The 16,472-nt window shown below is 35.8% G+C and overlaps 3 protein-coding genes across 3 annotated transcripts; 1 reads left to right on the forward strand and 2 right to left on the reverse strand.

Annotated features, from left to right (window-relative positions):
- Positions 1-93: 93 nt before the first annotated feature.
- Positions 94-3,406, reverse strand: LOC140881276 (UDP-D-apiose/UDP-D-xylose synthase 2-like). Its single transcript, XM_073286458.1, has 9 exons — positions 3,091-3,406; positions 2,577-2,669; positions 2,385-2,492; positions 1,404-1,518; positions 1,181-1,314; positions 994-1,095; positions 820-912; positions 518-653; positions 94-436 (listed from the first exon to the last, which is right to left on the reverse strand). Exons 1-9 carry the CDS (start codon positions 3,400-3,402, stop codon positions 324-326), a joined length of 1,206 nt encoding a protein of 401 aa, XP_073142559.1. The 5' UTR covers positions 3,403-3,406; the 3' UTR covers positions 94-323.
- A 3,225-nt stretch (positions 3,407-6,631) lies between these two features.
- LOC140877315 (uncharacterized) lies at positions 6,632-7,192 on the reverse strand. Its single transcript, XM_073280854.1, has one exon. The coding sequence runs from the start codon at positions 7,190-7,192 to the stop codon at positions 6,632-6,634; it is 561 nt and encodes a 186-aa protein (XP_073136955.1).
- Positions 7,193-11,689: 4,497 nt separating this feature from the next.
- On the forward strand, positions 11,690-13,071 carry LOC140885290 (uncharacterized). The gene is made up of 3 exons (XM_073292250.1): positions 11,690-11,869; positions 12,551-12,650; positions 12,745-13,071. Exons 1-3 carry the CDS (start codon positions 11,690-11,692, stop codon positions 12,999-13,001), a joined length of 537 nt encoding a protein of 178 aa, XP_073148351.1. The 3' UTR covers positions 13,002-13,071.
- Positions 13,072-16,472: the final 3,401 nt, after the last annotated feature.

Raw genomic sequence — 16,472 nt, forward strand, 5'->3', positions numbered from 1 at the left:
TAGATTTACAAACGATTATTGTTGGTTTAATATTTCAAACATGGATTACAAAAAACCACAAGTCTTTCCACGACGGAACTCACAAAACAAATCTAAAAATAAGCCACCGACACGTAATTTTATTAATTTAGAGACACAGGTTACAATAATACAATACATTATACAGCACGAGATGATTCCGGGGATAAATATTGTTGTACATTACAAAAGAATGCATATTATACAGAAAAACAATTTTAGTATATATAGGCTTCCACATTAGATACATTACGAGGTCTACCAAAATAGCAGAGCAAATTGAAGAGAAAAAACACATTCTGGATTCAACTTGCAACTGGTTTGGAAGTAGCTTTCTTTATAGCTTCGGCATACGTCCTGTGTTGGTAAGTAAGAGTAGACTCGAGTAAGTCCCACAGCGACGTCTTGGGGTTCCAGCCTGAAAATTATACGATTTAGAGAAAGAAAAACCTCTCGAAGAATCAACAGTAGGCACGAGTTATACGAGAGAATTATTTACCAAGTTGTTTATTGATGATGGTCATGTCTGGTATTCTCTTGTCACTGTCGTCATACCCTTCCCCGTAAAATTCTTTGGAGCTTATATCGATAGTAGGTGAATCCAACGGAGACTCTCCACTGACCTTTGAATAAACCTGCAAATGAACCAAGAAAAAGTAGTTGTAAAAATGTCCAGAAGTCAAACAGGAAATTCCTTGATCCTAGAAGTCATTTCATAATTACTTATAGACCAGGTGTAAGATCAAACAGGAAATTGGTAAATTTTAGAGAATTAAAAGGCAAACATAGAACACAAATCACCTGAGTCATCATTTCAGCAAGCTGCCTAACAGTGACTTCATTATTGGGGTTGCCAACGTTGAATATCTGACCGTTAGCCCTGGCTGGATTTTCCTGAGCAAAAACGTGGCAGTTAAACAAAGTTTGAAAGATTTATGCCAGACAAGAATGTGGGGATATATACATCAATCTTACAATCATCAAAAGAACAGCTTCAATGGCATCCTTAATATAAACAAAGGTTCTCTGTGATTGACCACCATCAACAAGCTTTAGTGGTTCACGCCTCAAGAGATTCTGAGCATTAAGGAGGGTGAATCAAACCATTTTCAAAACAAAGCTCAATGAGTCGTGTATAATAGCTAGGGGAAAAGAAATTTACATTGCTAAAGCATGCCAGAACCCTGGGCACGCCCTCACTTGGACCATCAATCCCAGGTATGAAATCCATTCGAGGACCAATCCAATTGAACGGCCTTACAATTGTGAATTCGAGACCATTCTCAGAACCCTCAGCTGTAAAATTAAGGAAGATGAGAAAATTTTAATTATGTGCATTTTAACATCAGAACAGAATATGGACAAATATGGATCATCATCACTACCATAGATCAACCTCTCGATCAACTGCTTGGCACATGCATATGACCACCTCTGCTTCTCAATTGGGCCAAAAATGCACGGGGAATCATCTTCTTTAAGAAGATAGTAAGCAGGGTCCTGGTAGAAGATGATAAACCTTGTTTCAGTAATGTCGCCAAATAAATCAAGCCAACTACACTCCTTCGTATATCAAAGCAGAAGTAAAAGTCATGGCTGTCATAAATTACTCGAAACAATAGCAAGGATCATACGGATATCGTAAATTAGAAACATCACTGAAAAAGAAAGAGAAACAATATTATGGAAGCAGCAAATGAATCACAGAGCATAAATAACTTACAGAGCAAATGAAAAAGAAAGAGAAACAATATTACGTAAAACAAGAAACAAAGAGGACAACACAGCACATTAAAAAACTTACGGAGCATAAATAAAAACACAAGTCATCAAACACTGTTGGTCAAGTTGAAATATCTCTGCCAGATGCACTAAAAACAAATTTCATCAAGAACAGGGAACCAAGAGGAAAATCAGGTCAAGTGGACAGATCAGCTCTGAGAAGCCTACAGGATGTTCAAACAGCGAGATGAACTACTAACTATCTTCAGCAGGCATTGGAGAAGACAAGAAGTTGAAACCTTCCTTTGTTGCAGCTGTAGATAAAGAACTCGACAAAGAAAATAGGAACAAGACTTCTAAAATGTATTATATTTAAATTAACAAAATTTCTGGAGTATGATCGAGACAGAAAGGGAGTTCGTTAAGAGTAACCACATTTATGAAATAATTTTAACTTAAAATGACTGCTGGCATGCCACATGGACAACTTTTTAAGTGACATTTGAGAAGTTGATACCTTCCTTTGCCGGTCAGTTATGAAACACAGAAAAATGCACATAACAAAGCAAATGGAAACAAGACTTCTCTTATGTAGCATAACTCAATTATCAAAATAAAAAATGCCAACTAAAGAAAAAGCTCACCCCCCGCAATGGGCTATCTTTAGGTAAAAAAGAACCAATCGTCTTCCCATAGATTTCACAGGTGGAGAAATGTATGAGACGCTTGCCATTCTCTGAGCAGTATTTCACCTACAATCCAAACCAATATCATAGTTGAGCAGGTAAAACAGTAATGAAATCTTTCAATAAGATTGAATAGGAAACATCACTTACAACTGGAAGGGCATCAATGAAATTGCTGTAAATTGTGTCGAGAGGACGCGTATTGTAATCCGCCGGAGTGCATATTGCAGCTAAATTTATAGTCTACCGTCACAAGAAAAAATTCAAAATTCAGGCCAGTAAATTTATAGCATTCGACAGCGACGCCACCGTCGCTGCTGGAAATCATATGATTAATGCTGAAGAGAAAGCGAGCATACATAAAAATAAAAAATAAATAAAAGAAAGGAAAACGAAGATATATTTCCAAATAAAACAAAGAAATCTAGAAAAAGACGTGAAGCTTCAATCCTCGTGAGATTGATCAGAAATCTCGAAACACAGGGAAGCTTTAAAGCACCAATCAAAGCAACGGATTTTAAAAGCGACAGCCAATGCATACACTAGAAAGCTCGAGAAAACTCAATAAAGAACAAAAAATTCAGATCTGAACTGGAGCATCGACCTCTTTAAAAAAAAAAACACGCGCACCGGCAAAAATCGAATGAAATGCGGAAATGCTTACGAGATCCGCCATCTTGATGAGACCTTCGAGGCGAGAGTCGTTCTTAATGTTGAGTCGATGAAACTGGATGCGCTGAGGCGAGACGCCTCCAGAAGGCTCGAGGAGGTGCTTAATCTTGTCGTTGTAAACATCAACCGCCAACACCACATGCGGCGTTTCCGCCATGAGCTTCTCGCACAAGTGGGAGCCGATGAAACCTCCGGCGCCAATCATGCATATGGTGATCGGCTTGATGAGATGACCGTCCAGATCTACTCTTGCACTCGCCATTTCTGATTTTGGGCTCTTTGCTTCTGTGGTGGTTTGGTACATTAACATACTTGCTATTTATGGCTGGGCCAAATCCTGCTCCTTTGCTTTTTTACTTTGACTGATTTTGAAATTAACCCCCAAAAATAATCATTAAAAATATATCCGATTCAAACCAATTCTATAATTATATAATATTTTTTCAATGCCCTTATTTAGGTATACATATATTGTTTTTTATTTCATATAATATTAATATTATAAACAATCGATGATAGATATTCTTTTTATAGATTTTAAACTTATCGATTATTTTAATTAATGTTGAATAAATAATGAGATTATTATCTCTCTTATTATTACATTGAATGACGGTGAAGTTTTTTTTTTTTTAAGCTAAACTACATCATTTTTAGAATTTATATTTTTTTAGAGGAAATTTCTAATGTCATTATCGTACCGATAATGTAAATTTTTTTTATGGCGTGAGAATTTATTATTGTTAAAGTGTGCATTTGGTAAATCCTTGCTAATATAATGATATGCAAATTATGTTAGTCAGATAAACTCTACTAGACAAACATGTGCGATAGGCTAGTCTAAAAAAATGTTGGTAGGAGAAAGCAAATAATGTTAAATCTTTTACTATTTATTAAGGGTGATCATACTAGAATAACTAATTGGTGTCTTGGTCTATTTTTAATAATATCTTAACTCTCATCACCTCACTTCTTCATATCTTCACGTTCCTTATTTCTTACCCAAATCTCAAACTCATGCATTCCTCTTTTTTTTATATCACACACATTGTGTGTGCTTATTTGCTAGTTGTTTAATATATGTGTGCATTTATATTTATCTATGTTGGGATAAAGTTTCGGTATTTGACAAAACATGAAAGAGATATTTCGAAGCAATCAAGATGCAAGCAGTCCAGTTAGAAATTATATTGATACAGTTTAAGACTGATTCACATATCAAGAATGCTGAGAAAACGAATTATCCAAGACATATTTTAAATATAAAGACTGTTGCAAGATCCAAACACTTTTATTGCGGGAAGAACTGCTTCCGAACCATAGACCATACTGAATGGATTCTCTCATGTGCCCGTGCGAGGTATGGTACGATAAGCCCACAAAACACTAGGTAGCTCTTCCACCAATTCTTGCCCATTCCATACAACCGAGCTTTTAAAGCTTGCACTATGGATCTCTTGGTTAGCTCGATCTTCCCATTGGCTTGTGGGTAAGATGCTGAGGTGAAAGCTTGTGTAATTTCATCTGTGTGCACCATTCCTAGACTTTGCTTCCCTGGATCTGCCTTTCGTTATCAAAGACTAATTTTCGAGGTACCCCAAATCGACAGACAATATTCTTCCATAAAAAAATGAAGTACATCCCCCTCCGTGATCCGTACCAACGCCTCAGCCTCTACCCATTTAGAGAAGTAATCCACTGCGATGATTATAAATTTCTTATGAGCCGATGCAATGGAAAAGGAACAACAATGTCCCACCCCCACTGATCAAATGGGCCCTCAAAAGGAACGATTAAAAATACCAAATGGTTCGTCTCAAGATAGATTCCATTTTATATCTACATAAAAAAACACCAAATTAGACCTGGCCACAGGCCTGGTCCGGTCCGGTCCGGTTTGGGTTGGTATTTCATCAACCCTTAACCGACCCGGCCATGGGTGGTTTCGGTCCAGGTTGGTGAACCGCCAATCCGGGTTCTGTTAACCATCGAACCCGGGTCCCGGCCAACCCTTAAAATTTTAAAAAAAAATCTGGGCATCTGCTTCTTCAATTTTTTTAAAATTTTTTAAGGTCAATTTATTTAAAATAAAATCAATCAAATATTTCATATCTCAATTAAAAAAATCTATTACATTGATTCAATAAACAATATATTAAATTTCAATATCTTATATTAAAAATGTATTACATTTAATTCTATTCATTCACATTCACTTACATTTCCTCTCATCGTAGTTTCGGATGTTACTTCGGTATCATCTTCGTCTTCTTCATCACTTTGAATATGTCGTGTTCAGCTAGTGGCTTTGACCAATCATTGAGCAAATATTGGGCTTTCAAATTTTTTGGCCTTAAGCTCGTTTCTCATCCAATGTATTTCCTCCAATACTAAAAGATGGCTCTATTGAAACTGTTGAAATTGGACAAGCTAGAATTTCTTTTGCCATTATAGACAAAATTGAGGATCCTCATGGGAGTCTCGTCCTTTCTCTTAATAAACGTTGTGCTTTAGTAAGTTTAGAACTAATATTACTAGTTGTAGTGGATTGCGCTTCATGTGAAACAATTTATCCACCATATTTGATGTTATATTCTTTATAAATATCATATAAATGAGTTTAATATTAAACAAAATCAGTGAAATATTAGGAACCGTTTCCGTAATAGACTCTAAAAATTCATAATATAATGCTAACACATCACTTAAACCATCTAATTTTTTTTCCCGAAACACCGCCTGTTATGACGGGGGGTTTGGTAAACCCCTACCTGTTTATTAGAAAAAATAAAATTACAAGAGAGGGGGACTAGGCCAAGATCTCTCGAGAAATAACAAGAACCAAAGCAAAATCAAAAGGATTAAATAATAGATGTTTTAACTCTAAGATATGGTAGAGCAGATTTATCTAATCTACAAATCCCTTTAGGCTTCCTAGTGATAGATGTTGGATGCAAGATGGCCGAACCCAAAGCAAGGCCAAGGTTAGCCAATTCATCCCCCGTTGCATTAGCTTCCCTAAAAACATGAGATTTCCACACCTTTGAAGACATAAGTATAACTTGAATCTGTGCCACAATCCAAGTGAGTTCCCAGGAGGTAATATCAGCTTCCAAAATAACTAGTGCCGCCAAAGAGTCCACTTCAAGCCAAAGAGGGAACAAGTTATACAATTTTCAAATCGGTAAACCTCTAAGGATAGCGAGTAACTCAGCTCTCATATTCAAACCAATCCCAATAGTAATGAAAATCAAGAACAGGCTGCCCATTATGATCTCGTACAATGCCCCCGATGTTAGATTCCCATTCGAGTTTAGAACATCCATAATGTATTTATTGCTAGATTCCCATCCGAGTTTAGAACATCCATCCGTATTTAGCTTAAAAATTCTGATTTTCGGAGCCAACCATCGTACTGTTCGAATGGTAGTATCCCTCTTGATAATCAGTAATGGAATCAATTCCCTAATGTGGCCACCTTTGCTCCAATCAGTTGACACCTTCCAATTAGAGAAGAATTGAAAATTCTGAACTCAAAACAACCGGGAAAAGTTATGCCAAACACCAACTGCATGAAAACGCTCAAAAAAGAGATGAGCAAAAGGTTCTTGGTTGCAAAAGCCTTGACAAACTGAAGCCAACGCAATCCCTCTAGCTTCCATAATTTCATCCGCATGAATTCTTTTGAAGAACCACCTCCAACATAAAATAGAAAGAGACGGCTTAAACAACTTTGACCAGCATCCTTTTAACCAATCAAATTCTGTATGACGGTGCCAAACCAACTCCCAAGAAAATTTAATAGAAAATCTATGGTTAAGAACTGGTTTCCACACTACAACATCCTTCGATACAGGGTGAATTGGCACGTCCATAATTCGATGTGAAAAATCAAGAGGAACCAGCAAAAGCAGCCGGGCAATATTCCATTTACGATCATCCAAAAACCAATCTACTAGCCTAGAAGGCTGACCTTGAATAGGAATCAAAGATGATAAAGAACTTTCCGAAAACCAAGAGTCAAACCAGAAGCTAATCAGCCCACCTCCAATCCTCCAATCAATCCCTTGTTTGGCTTTATGTCTAATCTTCATCATTCATCTCCAAGTAGGAGATATATTCTGCTTAAGCCAAACTGTAGCTGCATGATCAAATTTGCAATATCTCCTCAACAAGAACCTGTTCCAGAGTGAATCCACAGACCTGAACCAAACCCGGAGTTTAATAGAGCAAATAAAAATATTTCAGGAATGAGCAAAAAATATTTTTCCCTTTTTGCTTTCATGAATAGGATACATTGAGATAAAACAGTATCATTAGATTTAACATGTAGTAGCCCGTAACCAAAATCAGTAATTAAGGAATTAATCATAATTACTTGGGTAGAGTTTGGAAGCTCCGAAGGTGAGTTCGGAAGCTCCGAACAGGATCGGAAGCTCCGATGGTATTACGTCAGGCATGACGTGTGGTTGGATCGGAAGCTCCGATCAGGATCGGAAGCTCCGATCACCCCTATCCAAAGTCAACAAGTGATATTTTGACACGTGGCAGATCAGGATCTTCGGAAGCTCCGATGGCAGGATCGGACGTTCCGATCGAGGATCGGAAGTTCCGATCGTTGTCTATAAATAGAGGGCCGAGACTTCATTTCCAAATTGCCAATTCCGAGTATTTCCCTCTCATTTCTAGTCTATTCGAGTTGTTCTAGCCTTTCTAGGCTTGACCCGGCAGTCGGCGAGGCGTTCGGAAGTCGTAGCAGAGTTGTGCCCAAGTTCTGGAGGCATCGACATCAAAGGGCTAACGACGGACGAAGGTATAGCTTTTGCTTCCTATAAATATTTAGGAGTATGCAATAGCTTAGTTAAGGCTTTTAGAGCACTTTAATGATAGTAGTATCATTTGGCAGTGTAGAGCAGACTATAGGCGTGGACCTAGAGTTGGTAGAGCTTGCACTGTTTTGAGGTACGGAAGTACTGTTCGAGATATCCTGACTGAGTATGCATGTATTATGTGACTGCATGGTTTATATGTCATTGATTTATGCTGCATTCATTTGCATACTGAGCTATCTCCTTCGAGATTTCTGTTAGTAGGGTTTTTCCCTATCCTGTTAGTGGTTGGACTTCCATCGATTTGGGTCCGGCATATCCACTTGTAATATGGTATGGGAGCCACCTCCTGAAGCGACAGCACAGCGTGCTACATACCAGGGCCCGGTCTGTCTCTGTTATCTGATCCTTGACCTCGAGTTTATAGGGAGTTCACTTTGCATGCATGTATACTCATACTCTCGTACTGAACGTTTTATGCTCATGTCTCGTACTCTGTGTTTCTGGACACCCTATTCCATGGGACAGGTTTGCGATTGGACGAGGCGGGTGGATCCAAGAGGGGCTAGTCAGTGGTTGACCAGTTGGAGCTTCGTCTAGGTTTTATTTCTGTTATTTTGAGGTTGATACAACTATGCGATTTGATTGTATATTATTTGGATAATTACAGATTTCTTGCCTTGGGATTGTTTAATGTTTATGGTTTCCGCAGTTTTATTCTGATATCTGTTTAATTAAGTTAAATGCATGCCTAAGTTCTGTTAGTAGGTGATCTGGGTAAGGGTCACTACATAACATGTTCATGAAAAATACAAGCAATGTTGCAACAATATGTTAAAACTAAATGTGAAGTAGAATAATAAACACTGGATAATTGGTCACTTGCATCATTAAAATTTTTAAAATTTCACAAATACTAGTGCATATGTTCCATTGATTTGAAAACAAATAAATATCACTTGAACATGTTGATGAAAAAATGAACATAATAAATCTTTATATTCAAAAGGCAATAATAACAATTTATATGTTGAATTGCAACGAGTCAGAACGTCTCGTGCAAACCGTTTAGGCTTCATACACTTTAATCTACAAAATTTTTCCCATTGTTTCATAGCTTGGGGATGTGTCCATAAATAATGTATTGCATTCCTAATTGGTTGAATATGTGTGCCTAAAATTTTTAGTTCATCTTGAACACACAAATTTAAAATGTGACATGTGCACCTAATATGAAAAAAATTGCCACCTAGTGATGGTTTGCATATATTTCAATAAGTTCACTAATACTAGAAATATTTGCACTAGTATTATCAAAAGACATTGAAAAACTTGAGTACTTAGATCGTATTCTTCTAATATAACAAATAATGTTGAGAAATATTTTGTGTCGTGTGTGTTTCGTTAAAAAATCTATATGCAAGAATCTTTTTTGAATGTTCCAATTATTATCAATTCAATTACATGTAATACCCATATATGAACAATTTTTTCAATGATCACTCCAAATATCGGAACACAAAGAAAATTTATTATTTAAACTCAAAATTATTTAATTAATTCTTTCTTTTGATCAACAACTAATTTTTTCATTGTGCATTTGAGAAAATTTCTTGGCATACGTCTAATAGAAGGATTTGCACTTGTAAAAACCAATTTCAAAAGTTAATTTATCACTAAAACTAAAAGAAAGTTGTTCAACCGCACAAAATTTTTGGCTGTTTCTTCTCTAAATCTACCTTTGTTATATTTAAAAAGTTGAAATTCGTTACCGATTGAGAAGAGAATGCCGAAATTTGAGTTTTAGCATGATCAATACCAATTTTCATCGGATGATTTTTCCCAATATGCTCCATAACCAAATCCTTATTTAAATTTGTAACATTTTGAACAATAATTGCATTTGGCTTGCAAATCACCAGAGGGAAGTGTCACCTTCTCGAAATGTTTCGTGAAGATGTCGGATGTTAGAAGAGGCACCACTCGGGTTTGTCTTTAAGAGTCCATCGGATTGTTCATACTTTTTTGACTTGTATGATGATGTGGTTGTTGAACTTGTTCTCTTTGTTGAGCCTCTTGTCGAATTTCTTCAATTTCATCATCGAAATATTCAAGATCAAAGTCATCGACATTGAATTGAGGATACTCGACCTCGGCTGGCACGATGCTCTTTTCCTTTCCTTTTCCTTTGTCACCCCTACGACTTGATCTGGCTCCGGACATTGTGTATAAATATAAAATTGAAAAATATGAAATTGGAGTAATTATGAAAATAAATTAACAATTGAAAATAAATCAATAATCGAGACTTGATATTTTTTATAATCAAGAAACTAGAAAGAATTGAGAATTGTGAGAATGGAGAGAAAATTGTGTAAAAAAGATGAAAGGGGCTGGGGGTATTTATATATAAAAAAATGCAGATTAAAAAAAAATTTTGCCAGTAGACTCGAAGGGTCCGGCGAGTCGACCCGCCGGGTCAGCCCGGTTACAACGACCACTTGATCGATGACGTTGACCTCAATCTCAATGGCCACGAAATCATTTTTGTTGATAGATAGTGGCCGTTGGATCTATCAGCATGGCTAACCCACCGGGTCGACCCGTTGGGTCGGCAGTGTTTCTAGAGAAAAATCGGGACCGGACCGCCCAATGGCTAGTCTGGTCCCGGTTTCGGGTCAAGCCCGTTAGCCCCGTTAACCGGCCCATTGACCTCGGGCCTGTTCCGGGTTGTGTCTGGGCTTAACCCCGGCCCTTGGCTTGGTCTACACCAAATGGGTCCGTGATTTTGGTAAATGACCAAGAGACCGTCCAAAGGTCCCTACTATTAGGGCTGGACAAATACTCGATTTAACTATAGAATATAAATAATTCAAAATAAAAATATTTATCTCGGTTATCAATAATTCCTTGTTTATTTTTGGAAAATTATCGGTCAATTCGATTTCAGTTTTATAAAAACATCGCTCAAACCTCTTTGGGATTTTTTTATATAGAATATAAAATCTTTTTTAGAAAAATATTGAGGAATAATGTATTACGTTAAATTGTAATTTTTTTTATTGAATTGGGCTCGTGTTTAAAATATGATACTGAGGCTGCCTTTAAAATTCAAGTGTCATCTTCATCGATTTATTTTATTTCTACATTGTTCTCTTCCCTACTCCCTCTTTTCGTCTTGACTGTGACTGTGATTCATTTCCAATCTACTGACTCTGGTAAGTTTCTATATTTTCTCTTGGAATTTTTGTTGAATTCTTTTTTAAAATTTATTTGATTTCCATTGTCAAGTGAATGTGTGACGAAGGCTGATTTGATGGAGAGATGAGGAAATTTAAATTGTTTACTTCATAGCTGTGATTTTGGGTGGTGTAGGGATGCTGAAGAGAAGATGCAACCGAAAATATTGATAATTTTTTTCGTTGGGAATTATGAATATCTCTTCTTTACTTATTTGGAAGTGAATATCTGATATCAAAGAATTATTCCCAAGTTTTTATAACCTCATGCTGGGGTATATGGATTTCTTTGGATTTGTTAATTACTACTTTTGACCTGCTTTTTAAACTTCATATGTATTCTCTTAGAAATGCCTAATACAAAGAATTTCCATGCTAGATTTGTTGATTCATTAGTGATTTATTGATGAAGTCTTCCTATGATCGAATTTTTTGGCTTGACTTTGTTGTGCATCGATTTTGTTCAAAAGTTCAAGCCATTTTCTTATGCTCTCTAGAAAGTGAAAGTGTTGGAGGATAGAGAATGGGTGAAATTTATGATAGTTTGCAGTTGAAAAGGATTGTCTTTGTAACTGTTGGGCTGACTTCTTTTGACTCCTTGGTTAGAGCCGTAGATACTCGAGAAGTTAGGGAAGCATTGTTAAAAAAGGGATACACCCATCTCCTCATTCAAATGGGGCATGATTTGTACATCCCCATGAAGGTAATATTAAGATTTTTCTATTGATTTTTTTTAATTAACATGGTGATCTTTGTGGATAAATTTTATGATGTCTCTGCCATATAGCTCCAATTGTCCTTTAAACATTGATCTTGTAGCTACCAGGTTTAAATATGAAATGTTAATATCAGAAAATATCCTATAGGAGACACTTTAAGCACTAAATTTTTATTACTTTGAAAGTGATTATTGTTCTGGACATTTCATCATATTTCACGTTTTCCATTCTTTCAATCTTATGCCTGCAACAACTGATCTCTGAGTCATTTTTAATATTTGTGTTTGAGAATGATCTATTCTGCACCCCTCTTGTATTTTGGTTTTCAATTCAATGTGATAGAGCCCTTTGTCATCTCATCTCATTTTCTTTATGTTTAGCCTCACATCAAATGATCTAAGAGTCCATTTCGTCTTGAATTTGACGTCACGATTTTGAAATGAACAATAATTATATTTAAGTTACTCATCTACTAGAGATATCCACCACCTTAATCTTGAAGGTGTACTTTTCATAATTTTTTGTGTTCAATTTTCCATAATGAATCTAGAAAATTAGAATTTGGACATGCCAAATTGAGTATAGTGCATGTGTTTTATTTTGTCAACATAGTTTTCGTCCCCTGCAGTTATTTACGATTTTGACATAATGACACTCATTTCCAGTCTGCTGGAGAAGATGGGTTTATCTTAGTTGATTATTTCACATTTTCACCAAGTATTGCTGATCATTTGAGATCAGCCTCTCTTGTTATCAGTCATGCAAGTAAGTCATTTTTGCATTTTGCTTTACAAATTGAATAATCTCTTTTGATCGCAGAAGTACCGTTTTAAAATAAAGTCTTCCTTTATTTGGACAGGCTCAGGGGACATATTCGAGACCATGCAACTTAGAAAACCTTTGATCGTGGTGGTTAACGAGGATCTAATGGACAACCATCAAAGTGAGCTAGCAGAAGAACTTGCGGAAAAGAAGCATTTGTTCTGTGCTCATCCCCATACACTTTTTAACACCATTTCGGAAATGGACACCGAGAATCTTGTAGCGTATGAGCCTGGTGGCGCCTTGCCTGTTGCTAGATTTATTAACCAGTTTCTGGGTTTCTCTAGTCAATGATTCGACGAGACGAAAAGGATAGTTCTGAAAGTTGAGGTTTTGCTTAGAGTAGTCTCCATTGTCATAGTAAATTCAGTACATGCACATTTTTGGGCTTTATTTGCTTGAAATTTACAGAAATATTTTCATAAGCTAACATACCCTAACTAGTTTCTAAATTATTTTGTGATTTGAATATATTCTAAATTAGAAGTTCATTCTGGCTCCAACATTGTGTCGTATACTTGATGTTTCTTTCTGGTCAGAACACCTATTTATTCCTCGTGGGAAGTCTCCTGATGTTTGATATGGTGTTGTGGTTACACACTATATACATAATCATCACAGACCTAATTTACACTGGGCCCCAATACTCAAAAGTACACAAAAAAAGGTTGTGCGTGTGTATTGTGCGTATTTCAATGTGTATTAGGGTGTGTGCGTGTGTATTTTGGGTATTTCATTGTGTGTACGTGAGTATTTGTGTGTATTTTAGTGTGTGTGCATGTGTATTTGTGTGTATTAGGGTGTGTGCATTTGTATTGTGGGTATTTAAGTGTGTGCATGTGTGTATTGTGTGTATTTTTGTGTGTGTGCATGTGTATTTGTGTGTATTTCAGTGTCTGTGAGTGTGTATTTGTGTGTATTAGAGAGTGTGTATGTGTGTGTGTATTTTTTCTATCAGATTGCTAATTATTTGCATTACTTAGAAAATCAAAATACGACTTTGTTGGTCATTGAATAATTTTCGAATATCATTAAATATAGAATTTTAAGAAATAATTTCAGCCTTCATTACGATATTTAGATTTCTTAAATTTAGAATTTTAAGAAATTTTTTAGGCAATATTTCGAATTTCCAGAATTATTATTGTAGTATGTTTATTTTTATAATGCTTTGTAATTTATGAATGGATGAGAGTATATGCATTAGAAAATTTAAATACGACTTTGGGGAATTTTCATCTTTATTAATTTGTGGTTTTTCCAGTTGCAGTGCTTAATAATTCATGCGATATGTTGAAAAAAGTGTTGCATTATCTTCGAGATAATTCTCAATTTAGTCCTTTATTTTAGGTTATCTTCTTGATTTGGTCCTTCATTTTTTCATTGACTCAATTAAATCCTTCATTTTTCATCATATTTCCACAATTGATCCTTTCGTCCAATTGAAAGTTAAGACTAACTGGATTTACCTCCTTGACCCATTCAACCTTTCCTTCTAACCTCTTCAGCCGGTAAACCCATCTTACCAATTTCATTCTCCCTCAACACTACAAACCTAATATACTCCCTCGGTTCTCTAGTCTTGTTGTGGCCCATCAGTTGCGACGGTGTCTTTCCACCGGCAGCCAACTGCAACGGTGTCTCTATTCTGGCAGCTTAGGGTTTGATATTAAAATTCTTTGAATCTCTTTTTTTGCGCGTATATTGATTTGGATCACATCCAATGATGGAGTCTATTTCAGACTGCATGGCTTCAAGCCATAAATTCGAATCAGCATCAAAAATTGCCTCCTTGAAGTTTTTTGGATCACATCCAATGATGGGTTCACTTTGATCCCTTTCAAGTAGGAGATTAAGTCGAACAGGAGGTCTAGAAGCCCTTTTGGATTTTCTAAGAAGTGACGTGTCATTTATTTGTTCCTGAGGTGTGGGATCGTTATTTTGTATCTCGGGTTCTTCTCGAACATCTTCGAGTTCCATCATCTTGCCTTTTCTTTTAAGTAAGAACTCCTTCTCCAGGAAGGTGGCATTCCTAGAAACAAACACTTTTGTTTCAGTAGGATGATAGAAGTAATATCCGATCGAATTCTTCGGATACCCTACAAAATAACACAAGATAGATCGACTATCCAACTTATCTCCCACTGTCTGCTTTACGTAAGCAGGACATCCCCAAATCCTCAAGTATGAATACTTAGGAGTTTTGCCAGTCCATAATTCGTATGGAGTTTTATTCACCGCTTTAGTGTGGACATTGTTCAACAACAATACCGCCGTTTCAAGTGCATAGCCCCAAAACGAAGGTGGGAGCTCAGTGAAGCTCATCATAGATCGAACCATGTCCAACAGAGTTCGATTACGACGCTCTGCTACACCATTAAGCTGAGGTGTGGCAGGAAGAGTCCACTGAGAAAGAATTCCATTTTCTTTCAGATAGTCTAAAAACTCGGTACTCAAGTATTCACCGCCTCGATCAGATCGTAGTGCTTTAATACTTTTTTCTAGCTGATTCTCTACTTCAGTTTTGAATTTTTTGAACCTTTCAAATGATTCAGATTTATATTTCATTAAATATAAATACCCATACCTTGAATAATCATCAGTAAAGGTAATGAAGTAGGTGTGACCAGATTTAGTACCAATACTAAATGGGCAACAAATATCTGTATGGATCAAATCTAACAGATTTTGACTACGCTCAGGCTTTCCCTTAAAAGGTGTCTTAGTCATTTTTCTTTTACAACCGCCATGTTAATTACCTTTTTTTTTTTACTTGATTTAAAGCTTAATTAGTTTTGGAGAAGTACGGGTTTACAGCCTTTGGGTTTACCAGTTGAAGAAGTGAGAAAGAAAAGTTGAATGTGTTAAGAAAGTAAATTCTGTTAGTTTTAATATTTAGTTGAACGAAAGGACCAATTGCTGAAATACGTTGAAAAACGGAGGACTAAATTGGGTCAATTGAAAAACGAAGAATCAAATCAGGAAGACGGCCTAAAATGAGGAACCAAATGGGGAATTATCCCCATTATCTTCAGTATGTAAATTATTCAGGTTAGTTAACTAAATCATTATCTTAAATTAATAAAAGTGTTGTTGGACTAGTTTTAATCAATACATGGATAACAATATATATATATATATATAGAAATTGATTTGATTCTAAAAAATTTCATAATTCGACTGGATGGATATAACTACAAATATGACTTATGAATCGATCAAAACAAAATGTCACATTATTAAACAAAATTTAAATATTTTTATAGCATTACTATAGCCATGTCTGATGCTTTGAAAGTTTAAACAAATTAAATTTAACTCAAACGCACAAAAGATTTCCCATCACAATTTCTTGCTGGGTTTGAAAGAGTAAAGCTCTCTACAAGATCAAAGGTAAGATGGGTCTCTCACTCTCTCTATTGAATTCTTCTCAACTGTTTCCACATGATTTTCTCGACCTGAAAAACATTTATTTTATTGAATTTATGCTCTAGATTGATATTTCTTTTTTAAAAAGCAAGATCAAATAAATTAGAATCACTATTACAATCTACTTTCATTAGAAGCAATGCTGACACAAATGCTTAAGATAATTTTACGAATACAATATAAGTTGCAAACACGTTCAGGGTAACATTAGTAACAATAATATTTTTCGTATAAATTATACATTTTGAAGAAAACTATATAGGTATGCTAAAAAAAAAAGAAAACTATATAAGTAATTGAAACGTGTTTCGCTGTTTTCACTAATAATTTATGTGT

This window comes from Henckelia pumila, chromosome 2 (genome assembly GCF_033568475.1).
Source record: "Henckelia pumila isolate YLH828 chromosome 2, ASM3356847v2, whole genome shotgun sequence".
Taxonomy (NCBI): domain Eukaryota; kingdom Viridiplantae; phylum Streptophyta; class Magnoliopsida; order Lamiales; family Gesneriaceae; genus Henckelia; species Henckelia pumila.

What these genes read in the sequence shown, in the direction of transcription:
- LOC140881276 (XM_073286458.1), bottom strand. Translation starts at nt 3,402, where the DNA reads ATGTACCAAACCACCACAGAAGCAAAGAGCCCAAAATCAGAAATGGCG. An exon ending in TCATTGATGCCCTTCCAGTT is followed by an intron (nt 2,493 to 2,576) that starts GTAAGTGATGTT and finishes TTTGGATTGTAG; the next exon opens with GTGAAATACTGCTCAGAGAA. An exon ending in AAGATAGCCCATTGCGGGGG is followed by an intron (nt 1,519 to 2,384) that starts GTGAGCTTTTTC and finishes ATCTTCTACCAG; the next exon opens with GACCCTGCTTACTATCTTCT.
- LOC140877315 (XM_073280854.1), bottom strand. Translation starts at nt 7,192, where the DNA reads ATGAAGATTAGACATAAAGCCAAACAAGGGATTGATTGGAGGATTGGA.
- LOC140885290 (XM_073292250.1), top strand. Translation starts at nt 11,690, where the DNA reads ATGGGTGAAATTTATGATAGTTTGCAGTTGAAAAGGATTGTCTTTGTA. An exon ending in ATTTGTACATCCCCATGAAG is followed by an intron (nt 11,870 to 12,550) that starts GTAATATTAAGA and finishes ACTCATTTCCAG; the next exon opens with TCTGCTGGAGAAGATGGGTT. An exon ending in TCTTGTTATCAGTCATGCAA is followed by an intron (nt 12,651 to 12,744) that starts GTAAGTCATTTT and finishes TTATTTGGACAG; the next exon opens with GCTCAGGGGACATATTCGAG.